The sequence below is a fragment of the Taudactylus pleione genome, unplaced genomic scaffold, assembly GCF_031769625.1.
Source record: "Taudactylus pleione unplaced genomic scaffold, aTauple2 ptg000395l, whole genome shotgun sequence".
Taxonomy (NCBI): Eukaryota; Metazoa; Chordata; class Amphibia; order Anura; family Myobatrachidae; genus Taudactylus; species Taudactylus pleione.
In genome coordinates this window covers 2,481,544-2,503,535 of record NW_028284796.1, presented here as the reverse complement: position 1 = coordinate 2,503,535, position 21,992 = coordinate 2,481,544, and the positions used below count along the sequence as shown (strand labels likewise).

Below are 21,992 nucleotides of genomic sequence, written 5' to 3'. Positions count from 1 at the left end.
GGCATCATTCTGACTTACTGACACATGCGCGTACCTCCAAACACAGACATAATAGGCATCATTCTTAGTTACTGACACATGTGCGTACCTCCAAACACAGACACAATAGGCATCATTCTGACTTACTGACACGTGTGCGTACCTCCAAACACAGACATAATAGGCATCATTCTTAGTTACTGACACATGTGCGTACCTCCAAACACAGACATAATAGGCATCATTCTTCGTTACTGACACATGTGCGTACCTCCAAACACAGACACAATAGGCATCATTCTGACTTACTGACACGTGTGCGTACCTCTAAACACAGACATAATAGGCATCATTCTTAGTTACTGACACATGTGCGTACCTCCAAACACAGACACAATAGGCATCATTCTGACTTACTGACAGATGCACGTACCTCCAAACACAGACTTAATAGGCATCATTCTTAGTTACTGACACATGTGCGTACCTCCAAACACAGACATAATAGGCATCATTCTGACTTACTGACACGTACGCGTACCTCCAAACACAGACACAATAGGCATTATTCAGACTTACTGACACATGTGCTTTCCTCCAAACACTGACACAATAGGCATCATTCCAACTTACTGACACATGCGCGTACCTCCAAACACTGACACTAGGCATCATTCTGACTTACTGATAGATGCGCGTACCTCCAAACACTGACACAATAGGCATCATTCTGACTTACTGACACATGCGCGTACCTCCAAACACAATAGGCATTATTCTTAGTTACTGACACATGTGCGTACCTCCAAACACAGACATAATAGGCATCATTCTTAGTTACTGACACATGTGCGTACCTCCAAACAATGACACGTGTGCGTACCTCCAAACACAGACATCATAGGCATCATTCTTAGTTACTGACACATGTGCGTACCTCCAAACACAGAAATAATAGGCATCATTCTTCGTTACTGACACATGTGCGTACCTCCAAACACAGACACAATAGGCATCATTCTGACTTACTGACACGTGTGCGTATCTCTAAACACAGACATAATAGGCATCATTCTAAGTTACTGACACATGCTCGTAGCTCCAAACACTTACACAATAGGCATCATTCTGACTTACTGACACATGCTCGTACCTCCAAACAGGCACAATAGGCATCATTCTGACTTACTGACACATGCTCGTACCTCCAAACACTGACACAATAGGAATCATTCTGACTTACTGACACATGCTCGTACCTCCAAACACTGACACAATAGGCATCATTCTGACTTACTGACACATGCTCGTACCTCCAAACACTGACACAATAGGCATCATTCTGACTTACTGACACATGCTCGTAACTCCAAACACAGACGTAATAGGCATCATTCTGACTTACTGATACATGCTCGTACCTCCAAACACAGACACAATAGGCATCATTCTGACTTAAGCTGACCATACACGGGACGATTTTTAACACGATTTTTGCAGTTTCTACAGGTTGGACATACCAATCGTTTGCAAATAGTTGTATTTTGAGTCCTCTGCGACCCCGATGCGCGTCCCCACCGTCGTCTAGTTGGATCGCAGATCAGATGGTTTTGCAGGGAGATCTTAACTGATCATGTACGATGTGATACACTTCTATGCATCTTATCCTATGATCTTAATGATCAATCGTTCACCATTTCACCACATCTTATGAAGAATTTCAAGGCAAGAATTTCAAGGGAAATCGTACAACTGATCTTACCAACTTTGAATCTCGCCATGTATGGGGGCCTTTACTGACACATGAGCGTACCTCCAAACACTGATACAATAGGCATCATTCTGACTTACTGACACATGCTCGTACCTCCAAACACAGAAATAATGGGCATCATTCTAACTTACTGACACATGCTCGTACCTCCAAACACAGACATAATAGGCATCATTCTGACTTACTAACACATGCTCGTACCTCCAAACACTGACACAATAGGCATCATTCTGACTTACTGATACATGTGCGTACCTCCAAACACTGACACAATAGGCATCACTCTGTCTTACTGACACATGCTCGTACCTCCAAACACTGACACAAATGTTCACAAAGACGGTATTTAATATACATAGAGGTCCCAATCTGTGATTTACAAATGCAACTGTACCGCTCACATGTAGTTTACAAAAGAGACATACATCTGTTATCTATTTCCAAATGTGTAAATTATATTACAGTATATAGTCACTGCAAAATGTATACAGTTCATGCTACACCATAATAACTTGCATTACTTACTTTCCCAGAACCTTCAGATTTTTAAACCCTGTTTGAAAACCAATCTCATTACTACAGCTTATCCAACTCCTACCGATACTACCCGCACTAATGCACCTAGACAATTGCCCCAATCCCCACGCTTACCCACACTCGCTCCTCTTGTGTCAGCTGTGCCCTCTATCATATATATTATCAGATCTCATAAGCAGGACCCCCCCTATCCTTTATTTTTATGTATGCATCTACATTGTCTACCTTGAATGTCCCTGTTCTATGTAGGCACTATTTTCCACACTGTGGTCTCTTATAAAATTCTAATGTCAGCAATGATGCACACAAATGCAGAATCTAGCTGTAATTAATTTAAAATAAGACAGTTTGTCATGCTTTTAAATGAATATGGATGTGTAGTTTTTGTTTTAATGTATTGTGTTAGTTTCACGAAAATGACACGACATGGGGTAAATTTACTAAAGTGAGAGTTTTTAGAAGGAAGTTTTAAAAGAGATGTTGCCCATAGCAACCAATCAGATTCTACTTAACATTTAACTATCACCTTCTAGAACAAGCCTGGCCAACCTGTGGCTCTCCAGCTGTTGTGAAACTACAAGTTCCGGCATGCCCTGTTACAGTTTTGCTATTAGGGAATGCTAAAACTGTTGTTGGCCTGGCCTGTTCTAGAAGATAATAGCTAGAATCTGATTGGTTGCTATGGGCAACATCTCTTCTAAAACTCATTTCTAGAAACTCTCACTTTAGTAAATTTACCCCCATAATCTTCAAAATATCTCAATCAGCCCTGGATTGGGAATAATATATATAATGCATGACCATGGAAAATAGATTGGTTGCTGTTTGGGATCAGAGAAAGAACTAAAGAACATTGCTTGTATTCCCTCTCTGAAATCTCATATTTCTTTTTTCAGGGATGGTTTGGTCGGACGTGAAGCGTCTCTGGTATGATGGCCTCGAAGATTTTCTGGAGGAATCTCGGAATCAGCTCAGCTTTGTAATGAATTCTTTGTATCTGGCAACTTTTACTCTTAAAATAGTGGCTCACAGCAAGGTGATTATACATAGTGCTATATGTAGGGAAAAGCTATAGCCCTGGTAACGCAGATGCCAGCAGACTTTGTTGCCTTTATCCATCAATATACATCAATGTGAGAGTCGAGTTCGGTCAGTAGGCTGGGGATGTCTTTCACTTTGCAATTACAGTACTGTATGTCAAAAAACTCCAGTCAAAAAGGAGTCAGATAAAGCAGGCTCTATCATTCAAAGTGGCGTGAATCAGGTCTTTGTTTTTGCCCATAAAAATGATGTTAGGTGTACATAACAGTGGAGGCTAGTAAATAGTTGTCACAGCTGCTCCTCTATAGGGAATTGTGAGTCTCTAAAGCAGGGGTGGGGAACCTTTTTTCTGCCGAGGGCCATTTTGATATATATAACATTATTCGCGGGCCCGGTGCAGGCCATGCCCCCTCCGTTTGAGGTCACACGGGGACGGGGCCACAATCGGCAGTGATTACAGCAATGCCTGAGGATGCTCCGGGGAGCTGTAAGGGCAGCGGTGTGACCGTCTGCAGTGTCCTAAGGACGCTCCAGGCGGCACTGCTGCACAGATTCTGGCTGCATGGTGCAATTATAGGCACCCTGCTAGCCAGATGAGGCTAGCAGAAAAAAGCCCTGAGGGCCAGACCAAATGATTCCGGGGGCCTTATATGACCCCCGGGCATGAGGTTCCCCATCCCTTCTCTAAAGCAAAAATAAATAGCTATTAGGAACAAAGGCCCTCATTCAGAGCCGTACGCTCTGAGCAGAGCGCACGCTCTGCATGAGGGCCGGGCTCCTTTTTCATGGAGCGTCCTCCTGGACGCTCGTATAGCTGTGGGTCACCACCCACAGGCTATACGAGCGTGCATTTTGATGGCCGCGATGGTCGTGACCATCGCGACCATCGAAATTGCGAGCCGGAGCCTGCGGTTGAGGTTTTCAACCGCAAGCTCCGGAGTGATTTTGGCTCTATCAGAGCCAAAATCACTCCCACTGACATCACTAGTGATGTCAGTGGGCCGGCTTCTGACGGGAGGCGTTCCCGTGGGAACGCCCCCGTCAGGGAGGCACGCCCCCGGCACGCCCACCAAAGGGGGCGTGCTGTCAATCAACATTGACAGCACGCCCCCTTTGATCGGACACAACGAGCGAAGGAAAGTCCTTCGCTCGTCGTGTCTGGCGCATGCGCACGACGGAGCTCCCTCCGTCGTGCGCATGCTCAGTGCAGACCATCGACCCACTTGCGAGCGTACAGCCGCTCGCGAGTGGGTCTGAATCAGGCCCAAAGAGCACTGGTGATAGCTTTATATATATTCGTTAATTTATGATAAACCACAAATGTAATATTTTAACTATTTAATATCATTAAAAAAAAATTTCTTATAATATGACAACAATTATGAGACAGTACACAGGTGATATTTCTTAGCAAATAATTATAATCGGCCAGCCTGAAAATAACTTAATGCATGCATATGGCTGACTTCCTTCTTATGGAATAGATGGTAATCATAAAATCCATTGTGTTAAAATGTTCATAGAATCACAGTCTTTACATTCCCCTTATTGTGCCAATGGAGTAAAATCCAAACTAGTATCGTCTTGTATTAGACTCCACCGGTGCTGAGTCTGCTGCCGCTTAGGATCAGTGGTAAGTTGTGCACAAATACTTATTAATTCTCAGTCTGTAATGGGTACTCGGCCTCTCCTGTATACAATCTCTTTCACCCAATCAGTCCCCATTCCTCAAAAGCAACTTCCTCTCATCCAGTAATATGGGAGTATTGGTGAATAAAGCTTTATGAGATATAAGGCCTGATTCAGAACCACATGCAAACCGCGCGTAATGCCGATGTTCACATAGTCGTGTGATTTGTTTGCAACTGTGCATGCAGGAAAAGTCCTAAATACAAGTGCACCCACAAAGGCACTGCTGCGATAGAGACGTGCGGTGTCAGCAATGTAGTGGAAAAGTGATGGGCTTTCCTGGGCGGTGACCGGGAGGTGGCTAGAAATGTACACAATAATGGTCCGTTCACTGAGCATGTTATGTGAGTGTCAATGAAGCGTACACAGACGCACACTCTCAGGCATAGGAGGCCATAGTCAAACAGAAACTCCACCTGCCATAGGGCTGTTGCAAGTATTGATGGTGTGATCGTTGGTGGCGTCGGTATTACTGTATGTACAGGCGCTGACAGTGGGCGTCTCAGTAATGTGGACGCATGGCTGTACACAAGGGAAGGAGTTTGTAGCAGAATTTGCATAAAGTCACAGACTGACAATAGATGCAGCTGCGGGCAATACAGAATCAGACCCATAGTGATTAGTACAGATGTGTGCACATACATCTATCCTTTGTGTGCTACAAGTCGCATTACACATAACACGTGAGCGCCGTGTGACTCGGTAGCGCAGAGCGTCTTTTTGCCAGCAGAAGCTACTTGTGCGTTCTATTTGCATCGGTGTGCGAATAAGATGCATATAAAGGAATAAGTCGCACGAAAAGACATTCGGCGCTACCGAGTCATGCCATGGCACGGCGCATCTAGTAGGGCTGTTTGGAAATCCTGTTTCATCAGAGGTTTCCTTGTTCCTCAGACTTGTGAGTTCAGAAACTTTAAAAGATCCCCAAGTGACAAACTGTGTTTTCTGTTTCTTTTTGATAGTTCTACCATATTGCAGAAAGGAAGGACTGGGACGCTTTCCATCCCACGCTTGTGGCTGAAGGTCTTTTTGCTTTTGGCAATGTGCTCAGTTACCTCCGTCTATTTTTCATGTACACAACCAGCTCTATCCTGGGCCCATTACAGGTAACTCCTTTCCAGTCATACTTTGTTAATCGGTTGCAACAAAGGATAACAAACACAAGGTGGCAGTAAAGAGGCTGACATTGTTTATCAGAATTGTGATGGTTTAATGTATTTGTGTTGGATATTCATCACTTACAGTTAAAATAATTGTAAGATTTTATAATATTTTCAGGGCTACCACAAATTTAAAATCAACTGTCACATTATTCCTCATAGCATTAGTTAAAAGACCAATGCAATACAAAGAGTTTGCTTTATGTAATACTCCAGCAGCAGAAGGCACGCAGATTAGCATTTGTATACTTTTTTCAACTATGTTTTCTTTCACCTATTTTTTTTGGCAAAGAATAAGTAAATTACTGTGTAGTTTAGAGGAACAAGGCAGGAACCAGTAAAATATTCTGGTTTTGGCAATGTATATATTTAGTTAGGATTATTTATTCTTATGCTTTATAATGGAGTGGCTTACAGTGTACTAACAGTAAAACATATGAGTTGATTAAAATCCCAATATGATCTTGTGATCTTGTCACTTACCAACTTGGTGCAAAGTGCTTTGATCAACCCACAGCATCCAATCAGATGGCTTGTAGTGTGGACAGGCTAATGACAACTGACAGTTGCTATAGAAATATGGCTCAGCCTTCTTGTTCTTGTGACACCTGCTGGAAAACTAAAGATAAATACTGCAGCAAGGATTTTTAAAATTGGGCTGAATGGGAGAGATAGGTTAGGTCAATAGATAGTATCTGCAGGATTGGTGAGATGAGTGTTCATTTTAGGGAGGATGGGAATGGACTATGGGAATGGGAGAGGAAGAGGATGAAGAGGGGAGCTAGAGCTGGGCATTCAGCAGAGAAGATGAGAGAGAATAGGGTTGAGCTGGGTGGCTGTGAGATGAGAGGAATGCAGAGACATATTTGCTAAGCCTTGGATGGAGATAAAGTGAACGGAGATAACGATCCAACCAATCAGCTCCTAATTGTCATCTTTCTAACACAGCCTTTGACATGGTAATTAGGAGCTGATTGGTTGGACTTTATCTCCGTTCACTTTATCTCCATCCAAAGCTTAGTAAATAGACCCCCTTGTCCTTTGTTGCAGGTGAGAATGAATGGATAATAGAGTGGTGAGTAACAGTGCAGCTGGCTGGGGCATGCAGACTCTGAAAGAAGTGCCAGTGACTTAGGGACTGACTGGCTATTATAGAAGTGAAGTATGTTTGCTTGGCATGTGAAAAGGGCTCACTGAAAAATAAAAGGATGACTTTATCCGGTGGTGCTTAGCAATGCTGTAGCGAGTCCATAGTGGCTTGGATAGCTGGAGACAGTGGGCCTGATTCAGACCCGGTCGCTATGAGCGTACGCTCGCTTGATGCATATGCAAATATGTGAAAGTGACGCGGAGGGGAGCGATCGCTCACCAAGGCATAAGCACGCCCATCTTACCTGTACGAGCGTTCACTTTGTGTATGCAGACCACTATCGGATGTGAACGCAGTGCTTGTGGTAGCTTATTTCTACCGCAAACATTGCGAGAAAAACAGAGTAAAAATATAGCTGGTGACGTGTACTATGACGCTGCCTGTAAATTATGCACGCCTCAGAAACTGCATTGAAACACTCTGGCACGCCTGCGTTCACACCTCCACTCCCCCGTTTTTACTGGACTGCCCCCGTTACCACCCACAAACGGCCTCTCCTGTCACTCACTCTGCTGGGCTGGCTTTGTTGTACGAGCGAGGGATCTGCGAACGCTCTGTGTAGTTTGCGCACGCGTACAGCGATGCTTGCGCAGATTAGTAACCATCGGCAATAGCGAGCGCACTGCGGATAGCGTCTGGGTCTGAATCAGGCCCATTGTGTGGTGGTGTAAACTGTCATAGATAGAGCAGAAGTGAGTGGGCTATTGTAGAAAGATGCTGCCAAACCAGAGCAAGACAAGGCAGTAATAGGGAAGTGAAGTAGGTTTAGTGACGGTAAGAAGTGGATCGGGCTGAGAGCATTTACGAGTCACTGTGTGCATTCTGATTTGGATGAAAGCAGGGAAGCATGAGGTATGATGAGCCATGGTAAGGCTGTAGGAAAAGAGGTTGTGGTCAGAGAGTGTGAAGGCTGTGTTGGAATAGCTAGAGAGGGAGCAGGGAAACTGAAGTACAGAGAGTGTCTGTCACAATTGCTGGCAGAAGTCCACTGGGAGAGACCAAAGACGGACATACAGTAAGAGAAGGAAGTTCTGTGGTAGCAGGGACTGTGGGGTTATTATCAATTCATATCTGTTAATCAAATCGTATGAGAGTATGTTGGTCAAATTATGAGATATACGTGAACCAGAAGCAGAATTGGGAGATGGAGGCTGTAGCAACGCACAGCTGCATAGCAGAGATGAAAGGTTTGTGTTTCATAGGAAGAGAAGGAGATGGAGGATTCGGGGATAAGACTAGGAAGGCTCAGTGTGGAGAAGGTAGTGTGTCTACTCCTTCCAAACCCTTGTCTTTCTCTGGATCTGGTACCGTGACTGAGGGAGAGAGCCGTGTAGGAAAGAGCTAGAGACTGCTTTCTGTGATAAAGGAGACTCAGGAATAAGACTAGGAAGGCTCAGTGTGGAGAAGGTAGTGTGTCTACTCCTTGTCTCTCTCTGGATCTGGTACCGTGATTGAGGGAGAGAGCCGTGTACGAAAGAGCTAGAGACTGCTGTATGTGATAAAGGAGGCTCAGGGATTTTTAAATGAATAGTTCATGGATGGTTGCAAGTTTGCTATCCACAGATGGTAGATACAAGCTTTGGGGTGAAGAGACGAGCAGATAGTGAAGATTGCACAGGCACAGGTTTGGGTGAGATGTTGCCAGCAGCCAGCAAGGAGCAGGGTAGGAAAGAGGGCATAGTGGGCATAGTGTGAGGCTTGTTTCTGTATCTGATACAGGTAAGGTCATGTGTGCAGATAAGTAAAGGGGGAAGGGGTCAGTAGGAAATAACAATAAAAGCGAGAGGCACACGGAGCTGGAGAGAAGTGCCTTGTAGGAGAAATATGACAGGTAAATGGAGTAGATGCAATGTGGAGTGGTGTGAGAGATGTGGATGAATGTGTGCCTTGGGGTGTGTATCAATTACCGCTGGACCCCTGGCCGGCGGCTCAAATCCCGACAGCGGCTGGCCGACAGAGGAGGAAATCCCGATTTTCCCCAGGTAAGTATAAACTAACCTATTTTTCCCCCTAACCCTCCTTTAGGGTGCCTAACCCTAACCTCCCCCCACCTGTGCCTAACCCTAATCCCCCCTCTAAATGCCTAAATCTAACCCCCCCTTCCCCGCTCCCTAAACCTAAGTCCCCCGGGGGGGTGCCTAACCCTAACCTCCCCCCGGGGGTGCCTAACCCTCCCTTCCCCTAGCCTAACCCTAACCTCCTGGGGGATGCCTTACCCCAAGTCCCCCCGGGAGCCCTAAACCTAACCCTCCCCCCCACGGCTGTCCGCTGCGGTGCCCGACATCCGCTCGATTGGAATGCCGGGCGCCGGTCTACCGCCGTCGGTAAAATGACAGGCATCTAGATGTAGACGCCTGTCATTCGTCCCTCATCGGGATTAAATTGTCTGGAAGCCGGCGGTCGGCATTCCGTCCGCCGGCTTCCTAAACGTATACCGTGTATGGGTAGGTATTGAGAGACAGGGGTAGAGCTGTTGAATTTATGGTGTAATATTAAAATTGGAAATCCAAATAAAATTAACATTTTTAATGTATTTTATGGGATTACATGGAGAATATCGGTCATAAATAAAAATCCTTTTTCCATGTTTCTTCCTTTTTTTTTTTTTACATAATTTGAAAGATCTCCTATATATTTACCCCCAACATGTACTCAGCGACTTCTCCGTAGGATTTATTACTGAGTTTTCTGCCAATAGCCTGAGCCCACCTGCTCCCTGGACCCTGAGTTTATTATCAGCAGCCATATGAGGAATTACTGCCCTTACCAACCAGCTTCATTTCTACTGCACAGAACAATATGCCAAAGACAACTACTTATAAAACAGTGGGTGGTTGTCAGGTGATTAATGGTCATTGCCTAGACATTTGGGGCTGGGCTATCTCAGGAATCTGGGAGCGTGTAGCAAGTAACTTTCTGAGTAATTCTATAGTATATAATATTTCAGTTTGTTTCTTTAAGTATAATTTTACTTTCATTTCTATTTCTGGGACATTCTTATCAATAATCATCACAGAAAGCCTGCATGCAGACCTTTCATGGTGAGAAGGCCGCTGATTTGTGCATAGGCCTCTCTTTAGTAAGTTCTTTTACCCATACAACTCTTCTTAGAGTATTTATGTCTCTGTGTGTTGGTTGGATTCTCACATGAACAGGCCACAGTCAGACCATTCAGTCACAAACACTGCACCTTAGATGGCGAGTACTGACCAGTACACTACAGCAGTCTGTGCTTTCAGAACTTTCCACTCTCAGGACTCCGAGTTTAGTTTGTAAGATCTATTTATACATCTGTGAGGGCATTATGATTCATATAGCAATATAAATCACCTCATTTTTCATTACTTAATAATAATTAATGGCAGGTATATTATGCATTTGAAATGAAGTGAAAGTGACTTGGGACTTTTAACGTTTACAATTTTAGATAAACTGGGAGATATTTTGTCACGATATCCCAGAGAAAATATGGGATCAACACCTGGGGGAATATTTACTAAAGTGCGGGTTTTTAGAAGTGTTGCCCATAGAAACCAATCAGATTCTAGCTATTGTCTTCTAGAATGTGCTAGATAAATAGAAAGTGGAATCTAATTGGTTGCTATGGGCACTTGATGTCACTTTCTAGCATAGTAGAAATTAATAAACGAAGTATGCAGTTACTCTAATGGTGTGTACACACGGTACGATCAGTCAGTGATAACGATATCGCTGACTGATCGTCTGCATCTTCCCAGTGTGCTGGATGATCGATATCAATCATCCAGCACACCACTAACCTAGCAACGACAGGCCAGTGACCCGCGATCAACAATCGCTGGTTCCTATGTAACCTGGACGATATCGCCCAGGTGGGCCTGCATGCACGGCCGATGGATCATATGGTTATCGCCATGCGTGCCCGCGCATCGCTAGTCGTTTGGGGGTTGGAAGGCACTAAAAATTTAACGATCTGAACGATAACGATATGAATGAGCATGGCCAGGCTGAAATATATATTTTTTACGGCTACATATATATATGTGTAAGTACATAATAGACAGTTTTAGCACTTACTTATACATTACAGTATATATGTTCTTGTTTTTATTTACAGTATATATATTAATATCTGTACTAGTGTGTTCAGTAATGCTATGACAGGATACATACACATGTACATCTAACCCTCTTTGTATCTGTGACCCAGAGATACATTGGGAGGAAGAGGGGACTCAGATGTATCCTGGAACCAGCAGAGCAGAGAATGTCTGCACAGCGCATCAGCTGCTATTCTCCAGCTGTAATCTGAGCCCAATGTAATCATTGGCCGCTTTATACTCTAATGCCTCTACGTTTCATAATGATTCCCTGACTGCATTTGGCAGAGAATAGACAGCAACGTGACTCTGCTAAACTTGGGAAGTCATGCATATTTCTTCCTACTGCTGGCAAATGCACTCGTGGGCTACAAAGATTAAATCATTTAATCCTGGAAAGAAGGAAATGTAGACGTTGAATCTGGCCTCTTCTCTGGAGCTCTCTGTTTTAAGTAGAGATTTCATGACTATGCGATCAAAGAAAGTATTTCTGAAAATATGTTCTTACTAGTGAGGGAATAGAGCCTAGTGCTTTTTTATGTGAAGGAAGATGTAGTTGTTTATATTACAGTTGCTCTACTGCATACAGTATTTAGCAGTTGATTTCTCATCAATAGCTGTTATGCAGGGATGTAGTTAATAGACCGGCGGACGCGATGCCGCCGTTCTAAATCCCGACTCCTCCTGCCCGACTTAAGGGACTTAAGATAGGTGTCGAAATGCCGACGCCTATCTTAATCCCGATGCCGGAACACCGACCCCTGCCATCCTGATCGTCCTCGGACGGGTAAGTATAACACTTAGCCCGGGGATGGGGGCGTTAGGTTTAGGGGCACCCGGGGGGACTTAGGGTTAGGCACCCCCCCGGGGAAGGGGGGGTTAATGTTAGGCACTAGGGGGGGAGGTTAGGGCTAGGCACGCCTCGGGAGGGTTAGGTTTAGGGTGCGAGGAGGGGGGGTTAAGTTTAGGCACCCCTGGGGGGAGGTTAGAGTTAGGCACTAAGGGTGGAGGTTAGGGTTAGGCACCCCTAAAGGAGGGTTAGGGGGGGAGAGGGGAGGGTTAGGTTACTTACCTTTAGCTGTTGGGATTTGTAGCCGCCGGCCTGCCGCTGTCGGTATTTGATCCGGTGGCTAAACAGCCGCCGGCATTACATACCGATTCAGTTATACATTTTACTGTACAATATAAGGGGCCTATGTAGTAAACATAGAAAAGTCCTATCTCCAGCTAAACTGGTGTTTTTGCCGGAGATAGAGCTTCTCCCTATTTATCAAAGGCTACTGCTGTGCTATTGCAGACTGTGACCCCCACTGGCAAAATGATTCTTCATCTTTCTCATACATGGGTAATGCATATGTATATGCCCTAATATTTTCCTAGGACAAGCGGTCAGAGGACACTTACCACTCCTGGAGACGGTACTACCTCTGACAATATTTGAATAATACTGCAATTAGATTAATAAATCAGGGTCTGCGTGGGGGAAACTATTTGTGTACATTTGACAATAATCATTGCACACTGAGGGCCTCATTTAGCAAAACTAGCTAAAAGTTGCATGCAGGACAATACTGGTTGCTTTTGCATGTAGTACACGAAAACTAGGCACAGTAGCTTTGTCTTTACATTACAAATTAGAACTGATCTAGTATGTGCCCCTCTCCTAACACAAATCTTGTCACATCATATAATTGCCCCCCCTCATAGCGCACACTGGGGTGATTCAGCAAGGATCGCAATTGCATAGCTGCACACAGCACTGCGAGCAAGGTCGCAAGCTGGGATCACCATCGCGACCATCTGTGTTCGATGGTTGCGATGGTGGACGGTGCCAGGCCTCCAGCCAGCTGAATAAGCCTTATTATTATTACCAGTTATTTATATAGCGCACACATATTCCGCAGCGCTTTACAGAGAATATCTTACCATTCACATCAGTCCCTGCCCCGGTGGAAAATACACTCTATGGGCCTGATTCAGAGCCGCTCGTACGCAGCCGCTCGTTCGCTCTGAGCGATGTTTGCACAACTGCGCATGCGTATGGGTCGTAATGCGCATGCGCAAACCAGTCATTGCGGTCGGAAATCGTGCGCTCGTAAAACAGCGAGGGGCTGCTAATTTGATTGACAGAATGTACCGTTTGTGGGTGGTAACAGGGGAAGGTGCTTGAAAACGGGGGAGTGGAGATCTGAACGCAGGCGTGCCTAACGGTCAAAAGGGCGTTTAATGGGAGTGCATAATTAGTAAAGGAGCGTCATCGATCACGTCACTTGGTTGTCTTTTAGCCTGAACTGCTCGCAGTGATAGCGGTAAGAAAAACCTACCACAAGCACTAATCTAATAAATGCCGGAGATGACGTGTGATGCAAATGGCAAAGGGGCGTCTTTACAAAATAGCGAGCGCATTTTTCATTCGCTCGCTCAGACATAGAGGTGTCAACAAACCGCAAGAGCGAGCGCTCAATTTAAATAGCCGGCCCCTTTTTTGGAACGACCATCCGCAAATAGCGTCCGGCTCTGAATCAGGCCCAATGTTCCCTATCACATGCTTGCAGACATACACAGTATGGTCAATTTTGTGGGGAGTGTGGGAGGAAACCGGAGTACCCGGAGGAAAGCCACGCAAGCACAGCGAGAATATACAAACTCCACACAGTTATAGCCGTGGTGGGAATCGAACCCATGACCTCAGTGCTGTGAGACAGTAACGCTAACCATTACACCATCTGTGCCGCCCAGCTCTCAGGCTTACTCAGACTGGCCGGCTTGTGAGGCCAGGACACTGCGTCGGGTGACGCAGTCCCTGGCCTTGCCCGTCAATCAGGCAAAGGCACAGAAGGGGCTGCGTGCGACTACGCAGGATCCATTCTGCACACTCGCAAAATTGCTCCTTCCAGCTGGATTTATTGGTAATGCCTTTAATGTAGGGATGTGCAGGCTCGGATAGGTTCGAGTTTGCACGTTGAGTTCGGATTTTTCCCTCCAAAAAAACGGAACTCCGAAAGAGGCAAAACGTCATCTTACATGGACGAACATCATCATTCCTGGACTTTTGTCCAGAAATGATGATGTTCGTCCATGTAAGATGACGTTTTGCCTCTTTCTGAGTTCCGTTTTTTTGGAGGGAAAAATCCGAACTCAACGTGCAAACTCAAACCTATCCGAGCCTGCACATCCCTACTTTAATGGCTTTAGCTGTGGTATTTCCTACTCTTATTTCCCTTTTTATTTTGGGGTATCTCAAGGACCTGTCTAATGTCCCTGCTATTATCCATCTACACATTTTTCCATGGTCAAATAAGTAATTCTTTTGGCTTCTAGTGTCACTTTTACATTGATGATACACAAATCCCTCTCTCCACCCTGGCTCATTCATCCATGCCACTTCTACAGTACATGCATTACCAGTTCTCCTTGCATAGCCCATTGCTGTGCATTTTTATAAAGTATTAAAAAGACAAGAATAGGATGCACTTAGTGTAGTGCGTTCACATCAAGCTAAATGATCCCAACAATAATGCACGTACACTGAGCAAATGCAATCAGGCGTTTTAATATACTTAAGTGCTGTATAGGGAGGATCCTTTCAATCCGTCGGATACAAGTCCACAGCTGTTATAAATCTGTGAATAAATACAGCCATTACAGGACACCATCGTGCACTATTTTACACCAACTTTATTATAAAGTATTAGGTGCCATTTGTATCTGCTCCCAGTAAATGATAGATGAAGTGCTTATCTGTACATCACACTCCTGGCCTTATTCAGAGATTTACACAATGCTGACATTTATGCGGCTGAGCCATTATCAGTAATCTGCACATGTGTCTAAGTCGCACTGTGCATGCATCATACTGTAGTCGCACGCAGAGACTCTTTCCTTGCAGTGTGATTGACAGTCAGGGAGTGGCGGCAAAAATATCAAATCCTTCATCTGCGATCCGGTATGTAATAAAAATATCTCTCCGGCATCAGAGTTCCCCTGACCATTCTGAGTAGTCATAGAGTTACTCAGAACTGCGATAATGGAATTATATGTGACTGATGCTGCATCTTTGTACGCAAATGCTTGTATTTGTATTTGAAAAGCTGCAGAGGGTCGTCCCAATGCAATCCTCGGTGTCTGCAACATTTGCATATTTTCGGACAGCTGTTGTGTACGGGATAGCAGCTGTCGTGGCATTAGCGTACATCTCTGAATCAGGCCCTCCAGGCGGAACAAGAACTAGCAGTCCATAGGCTCCAGCAGAAGCACAGTTCCTTCAAGTTACACCAAGCAAGAAGCACAGCAACTTAATGTTGGAGGCCTTGTCACAAAAATTCATGGTGGGCAAAGAAACACCTACTAGCAGGGCCATAACTAGGGTGGTGTGACCTGTGCGATGACTGTGCAGACCTGTCTATTTTCTACTTATTATCATTATCACTTGTAGCTTCCTCTTATTTTATCCCCAGCATCTCCTGGCCTCTCCTATCTCGTCCCTCGACCTTCCCCATGAGGCCATGGCTCTTATGTTCCTATTTACAAAATGGTGTGTGGGGTGGGGGGCGCCAATGCTCTCTCTGGCACAGGGCACCAAAAAGTCTAGTTCCGGCTCTGCCTACTAGTATGATGACCTCCCCACAGACAAGAGACTTTATCTTTTATTCATTCAATTCATTGCCTGATTACATTGCTCAATATTACCTAATGATTACACACACACATATGTGAGCAATATGATCATCAGTCAACAGGTTTTATCACCACCACATTGTGTAGCTAGCTGCTAGCATGCTGCACATGCCCAATAAACTCTCACACGTATTCACCTGTGCATCCCCTCCCATCTCCAGGTACAGGTCAGTGTTATTTTGGCAATTACACTGACCTGTACCTGGAGATGGGAGGGGAGATGAAGGCGTAGGCCGATTACAGTAACAGGGTGTATGGCTCCCACATATGTCTGAGAAAGCTGTATTAGGTGCAGGTAGTAAGGGGCAGTGACAAATGCACTGATGATGATGATGATGATCACCAGGACTAGAAAACCACTTGTGATTGTCAGTTTGCGAATGCGCAGCTAACACTGATAGGTGCTTCCTTGTTGCGTGTGTTTTAGCAAATGTTTTTTTTTTGCACACGACATGGAGAATGGTATATACTGTATTAGATAGGTCTAAGTTTTGCTCATGCCCAATGGTGAATGTGTATTTTGCAAGCAACACAAATGGTAAAAAGCAAGTGCTTAAGTGTATATGATAAGGTATTATTTGTGTGAATGTTTAGTCGTTGGGTTAAATTTTAGTTTCATTTTTATTTTAGTTAAGAATAAAGATACCATTCGTACTAGCTCTATACCAACTTCCAACCGTGCCCGTACTTTAAAAATCTATGCAATGAAAGTTTGTTGGAATTTTCTGAATAACAGTAACAATGGGAAGAAATCAGGAAAAGTGTTCTTATATAATACCTGTATTCCCCGCCACCTTCCTACTTCTGTGGATAAAATTTGCCTAGTTTAAAAAAAAAAGTGTTTTCCCATAAAGCCAGTGCAGCACAACAACATGATTGCAGCCATTGTGTACAAGCCGCCCCCTGTAATGATTGAGAGAAGGAGCACAAATACAGAATACGCATGGCTGCCTCTATTTAGTGGCTCACATCAGCATATACACGTTTAAATATTTACCCTTCCATATGAGCTCTTTGTGGATAGAATTCCTGCTCACAAGTGCAAATTACCGGGATGTGTACGGGGTGCCAGCGGTCCAAATCCCAACGATGGCACCTGTCAGTAGGTATCCTAACCCTCTCCCTAACCTAACCCTCCCTCCCCAGTGCCTGAACCTAACCTCCCCCTCACCGCACCCTACACCTAATCTTCCCCCCTAGTGCCTAACCCTCCCCCCAACCCCGCTACTTACTTTCGGCATTCCGGCGCCTGTATTCTGAGTGCTTGCATCCTCTGTGCTGGGATGCTGAACGTATCCCCAAATGACCTATGTGGATAAATCCTGCAGGTAAATAAAAGCCCAGTGCACTGTAATTTATGAAGCAGATAAGCAGCCAGATTCTACTCAAAGCAATCACTACAGTTGTGAATGAGAGATTATTGATCCTTTATCATACATAACAAGTGTGTTGTTAAATTGCAGATTTCCATGGGTCAGATGCTGCAGGATTTTGGGAAGTTCTTGGGTATGTTCCTGCTTGTGCTTTTCTCATTCACAATTGGACTGACACAGCTGTATGACAAAGGATATCAAAGCAATGAACCAAAGGACTGTGTTGGGATCTTCTGTGAGCGGCAGAGCAATGACACTTTCCACTCGTAAGTTACACGTCTAATGTATGGGTGACCTTTTTTTTTTTTTTCAAATGTCTATCTAAATATTTGTGCCACTTTTATTCTTAACTAAGAATTCTCCATCTCAGTTGACTAATTCGTGTGGTCTAATGTGCACAAACATGGGCGCAAAGCGATGGCTACAAAGTGCCTGTCTGATTAGTCGGGAATAAGCACTTCACGGCCAATAACGTCCCACATGAACAAATTATGGGCACACTGGTGAAGATGATGGTATTATCTGGGATATTTATTGCATTGCTGCATTTGATGCTTAATTTACAGGTGGAAGCAGCCAGTAACAGCTTGGATCAACCCAAACTCTCCTGTGTACTCATTCAGGCTGGCAACACAAATCACACCTCTTATAATTTATTGTGGCGTGGAAATACAGTAGCAAATGTGTCTTGAAATATCTGTTCTCTCACTTATACCCCTCTCACACTGAAAATTAAATTACCGGGTAATTCACTTTTACCCGGTAAATTGCTAAACAATCCGGGAATTTTCCATGTGAAAGGGTCATCTCCCTGTTTTTTGCAGGGTCGGCGACCCGGGAATTTAGGCCCTTATTCAGAGGCGCACGCAAAATGCGAGCGGTCGCTCTGAATGTGGGCGGCCGCTTGTCTTTTGAAGTGCGGCCTCCTGGTCGCTAGCTAAGCTGTGGGTTACCACCCACAGTTTTAGCGACCGACCAGGTTGATGGTCGCGATGGTCAAGACCATCGGGGCTTGCGTCGAGACCCTTGAGGTTGGGTCTCGGCAACCGCATGCCCCAGGGAGCTTCCTGCTCTGAACGAGCAGGAAGCTCGCCACTGACATCACTGCTGATGTCAGTGCGGCCACCCACAAAACGGCATGTGTTCCTTAAGGAACGCCTCCGTTTGTGGAAACCACCTCCCCTCCCCCCTACTAAACGGCGCGAGCTGTCGATCAACATCGACAGCCGCCCTGTTTGTAGCGAGCCCCGGAGCAAGAGAATTTCTCTCTCGCTCCATGGCTTGTGCACGCGCCGTGTGTCCGCTGCGTGTGCGCAGGGCCTAAACATCGACCCGCTTGCGAGTGGGTCTGAATGAGGTCCTTAGTCCCGGGATGAGCTTTTCACACAGGCAAAAATACCGGGTTGCTTAGCAAATTACCGGCTAAAAGTGAATTACCCGATAATTTCATTTCAGGATGAAAGGAGTATCAGACAGAGAGTGGGAAAAAACATGGCATGCAAATGCCGGGTAAAAGCCGGGTTTTTTGCCATTTTCTGTCTGAAAGTGGTATTATGGGCATATCCAATTGAGTGCAGGATTTTGCCCAAAAAAACTTCAAATCCAAAGCAATCAAATTTGAACGTTAAAATAATTTTCTGTTCTTGATACAGTACATTCAGAAAGTATCACTTTTCAAAAAAAACCCAGATGTTCGGCAATATTTTACAATGTGAATTTTTTTGCACAATATATCTAAAGCCTACAGTTTAATACATACCATGAAATATAAATTAGCATGAAAACCATGCAAAAAGTGCCATTTTCGCTAAATGTTCCTGACTATTGCCTTGATACCTCTGAGTGGTAAATGACAGATGTGGTTGTGCTTGTATTTCATTATATTTTATATTGAAAATGGGACTTTGATATGTCCCAGTAAGTCCCAATAAACAAATAACAGTGCAACTTTTGTAACAGAAATGTTACACTTACTATGAGGAGCAAAAGGTTCAAACTGTAAATCATGCATAGCGCAGATATTTCCACATACACCCTTGCTCAAATCGCACCAAATAGCCATGATTGGCTTGCCACAGACTTTGCGACCGCAGAGACTTTTTTATATAATATGCGTCTTATTCGCATAACTAATGTGACAAAAGTACGATGGAAGTGTGCACTGAACACTGACGCTGCCGTCATCTCATATACTTCTGTGTATCTGGGTAAAAAAAGGCAAAAGACAGAGGCCCTCATTCAGAGCCGTACGCTCTGAGCCGAGCGCACGCTCTGAATGAGGGCCGCCCTCCATAAAAATGGAGCGTCCTCCTGGACGCTCGTATAGCTGTGGGTCACCACCCACAGCCTATACGAGCGTGCAGTTTGATGGCCGCGATGGTCGTGACCGATGCGACCATCGAAACTGCGAGCCGGAGCCTGCGGTTGAGGTTTTCAACCACAAGCCCGGGAGTGATTTTGGCTCTATCAGAGCCAAAATCACTCCCACTGACATCACTAGTGATGTCAGTGGGCCGGCTTCTCCCGTCAGGGAGGCACGCCCCCGGCACGCCCACCAAAGGGGGCGTGCTGTCAATCAACATCGACAGCACGCCCCCTTTGATCAGACACAACGAGCGAAGGAAAGTCCTTCGCTCGTCGCGTCTGGCGCATGCGCACGACGGAGCTCCCGCCGTCGTGCGCATGCGCAGAGCACAACATCGACCCACTTGTGAGCGGACAGCCGCTTGCGAGTGGGTCTGAATCAGGCCCAGAGTTGCAATATGAGCGACCGCGCCATGCCTCATATCGTTATGTTTAATCTGCGACTTTATACCAATCCCTTTGTGACAGAAGTACTAATATAGTATGCCTGCTACACTGTAAGCGACTTTCTACTTCAGGGTTCATAGGGGGTCCACAGGGTTGACCTTGGGGTATAGGTTGGGAACCAAATCCGGGCACCACGCAGTTAAAGCTTTTAGCTCCCAGGATGCACTGGGTCCGCTCTACCTATAGCCCCGCCCCTAAGCCAGAGGCACCTCAGTTTAAGTTGGTGCCCGGCCGGAGTCGGGTCACCGTTATGGCAGGGGGGGCTGATTAGCAGCCCCTAAGCTTTATTTGAATTTTTTTTTAGTTCAAAGTTTTTTATTTTTACTTTGGACTCTTCTGAGCGGCAGCGTCGGACTGTCAATAGGACGTCCAAGCTGCCGCTCTGTCACCCCACCGGCGCTGAGACGCCAGTACAGATCTGGGGATCTCAGTGGGACCCCAGAGTCTGTACTAGCCAGACTCTGCGGGCGCCCAGGACTGCTGCCGGATTGACGGGGAGCAGGTAAGTCACTGAGCGCTAATTTGCGGCGCCCGTGGGTAATATGCAGTCCGATGCCTCCGGTCTCTGGGGACAGACCGGAGGCGCTGGCAGTGGCGGCGGGCTCCCCCTCCATGGAGGCAAACCCCGCGTGTCCACTAGCCCACCAGGGACTTAACGATCGTCGCTGGGAGCTGGCGTCCCGGGGGTTAATAGCCGGCCAGGGTAGGAAGCCTTCCCTGTTGTAGCGGCTCCTCCCCTCAGCTCAGCGCGCCGGTGTTATAGTCTGGCATCGCTGAGCTGCTTCCTCTGAGGTCTCCAGGCGGCCATTTTGTCTGTGGTGCAGCAGAGATCTCCGGAGATGGCAGTTGGTCCTGTCCCGCTGCGTACCTCACCATCAGGTCAGTGTACACAGCGCTATAGCCTTCCCAGACACTGAATCTGGGCAGTTGAATGTAGTGACATTTTGCAGTATATTATATGTCATGCTTATGTATGTATATATATTTCTGCATTGTATTTGACTTATGCTAGTGCTGACTGTCTGTGCCTTTTCTCTCACCTGTCAGTGTACAGTATATCTATCCCTTTTCTTTACTATCTGCCCTAATGCAGCTAAAGTACTTAGGCCCTGATTCAGAGCCGGACGCTCTGAAAGAGCGCTCGCTCTGAATCAGGGCGTATTTTTTATTTTTTGGAGCGGCCAAGATGATGGTCGCGATGGTCAAGACCTTCGCGACCATCGGGCTTGCAACGAGACCCTTGCGTAGGGTCTCGTGGCCGCAAGCCTCAGGGAGCTTCTGGCTCTAATAGAGCTGGAAGCTCTCCCACTGACATCACTGGTGATGTCAGTGGTGCCACCCACAAACGGCAGGCGTTTGCGTCGGAGCCGGCCCCGGTGTGCGCATGTGCAGTGGCCTAACATCAACCCGCTCGCGAGCGCATAGTGCTTGCGAGCGGGTCTGAATCAGGCCCTTAGGGTGGTTCTGAGACCTCACATATATATATACTTGTCAATATTTGTGAGGTTTGTCACATACTGTTGCGTGCTGCACGTTTACATATTTTAGGTGGAATTGTGTGTTGCATACGCTGATATTGGGTCCCTGCAGTTATTCTTAGCGTCAGTCAGGACCAGTATAGTGCTGCTTAATATTTCCGCGATAGTCAGATATGTCTGACCAGGAGATAGAGCGCGATGCTACACCTGTTATTATCTCTGCTCTGGGGCTGGCGGTCAGGTC

At 45.7% G+C, this 21,992-nt stretch overlaps 1 protein-coding gene across 3 annotated transcripts in view; it reads left to right on the top strand.

Moving 5' to 3' along the window:
- The window catches only part of TRPC1 (transient receptor potential cation channel subfamily C member 1), a 94,822-nt gene that overhangs the window by 54,662 nt on the left and 18,168 nt on the right, over positions 1 to 21,992 (top strand). For all 3 annotated transcript variants that reach the window (XM_088446272.1, XM_088446270.1, XM_088446271.1), the window contains 3 exons: positions 3,187 to 3,326; positions 5,983 to 6,126; positions 17,550 to 17,725. In XM_088446272.1, coding sequence (XP_088302398.1) covers positions 3,187 to 3,326; positions 5,983 to 6,126; positions 17,550 to 17,725 — 460 coding nt within the window. The remainder of the gene's footprint in view (positions 1 to 3,186; positions 3,327 to 5,982; positions 6,127 to 17,549; positions 17,726 to 21,992) is intronic.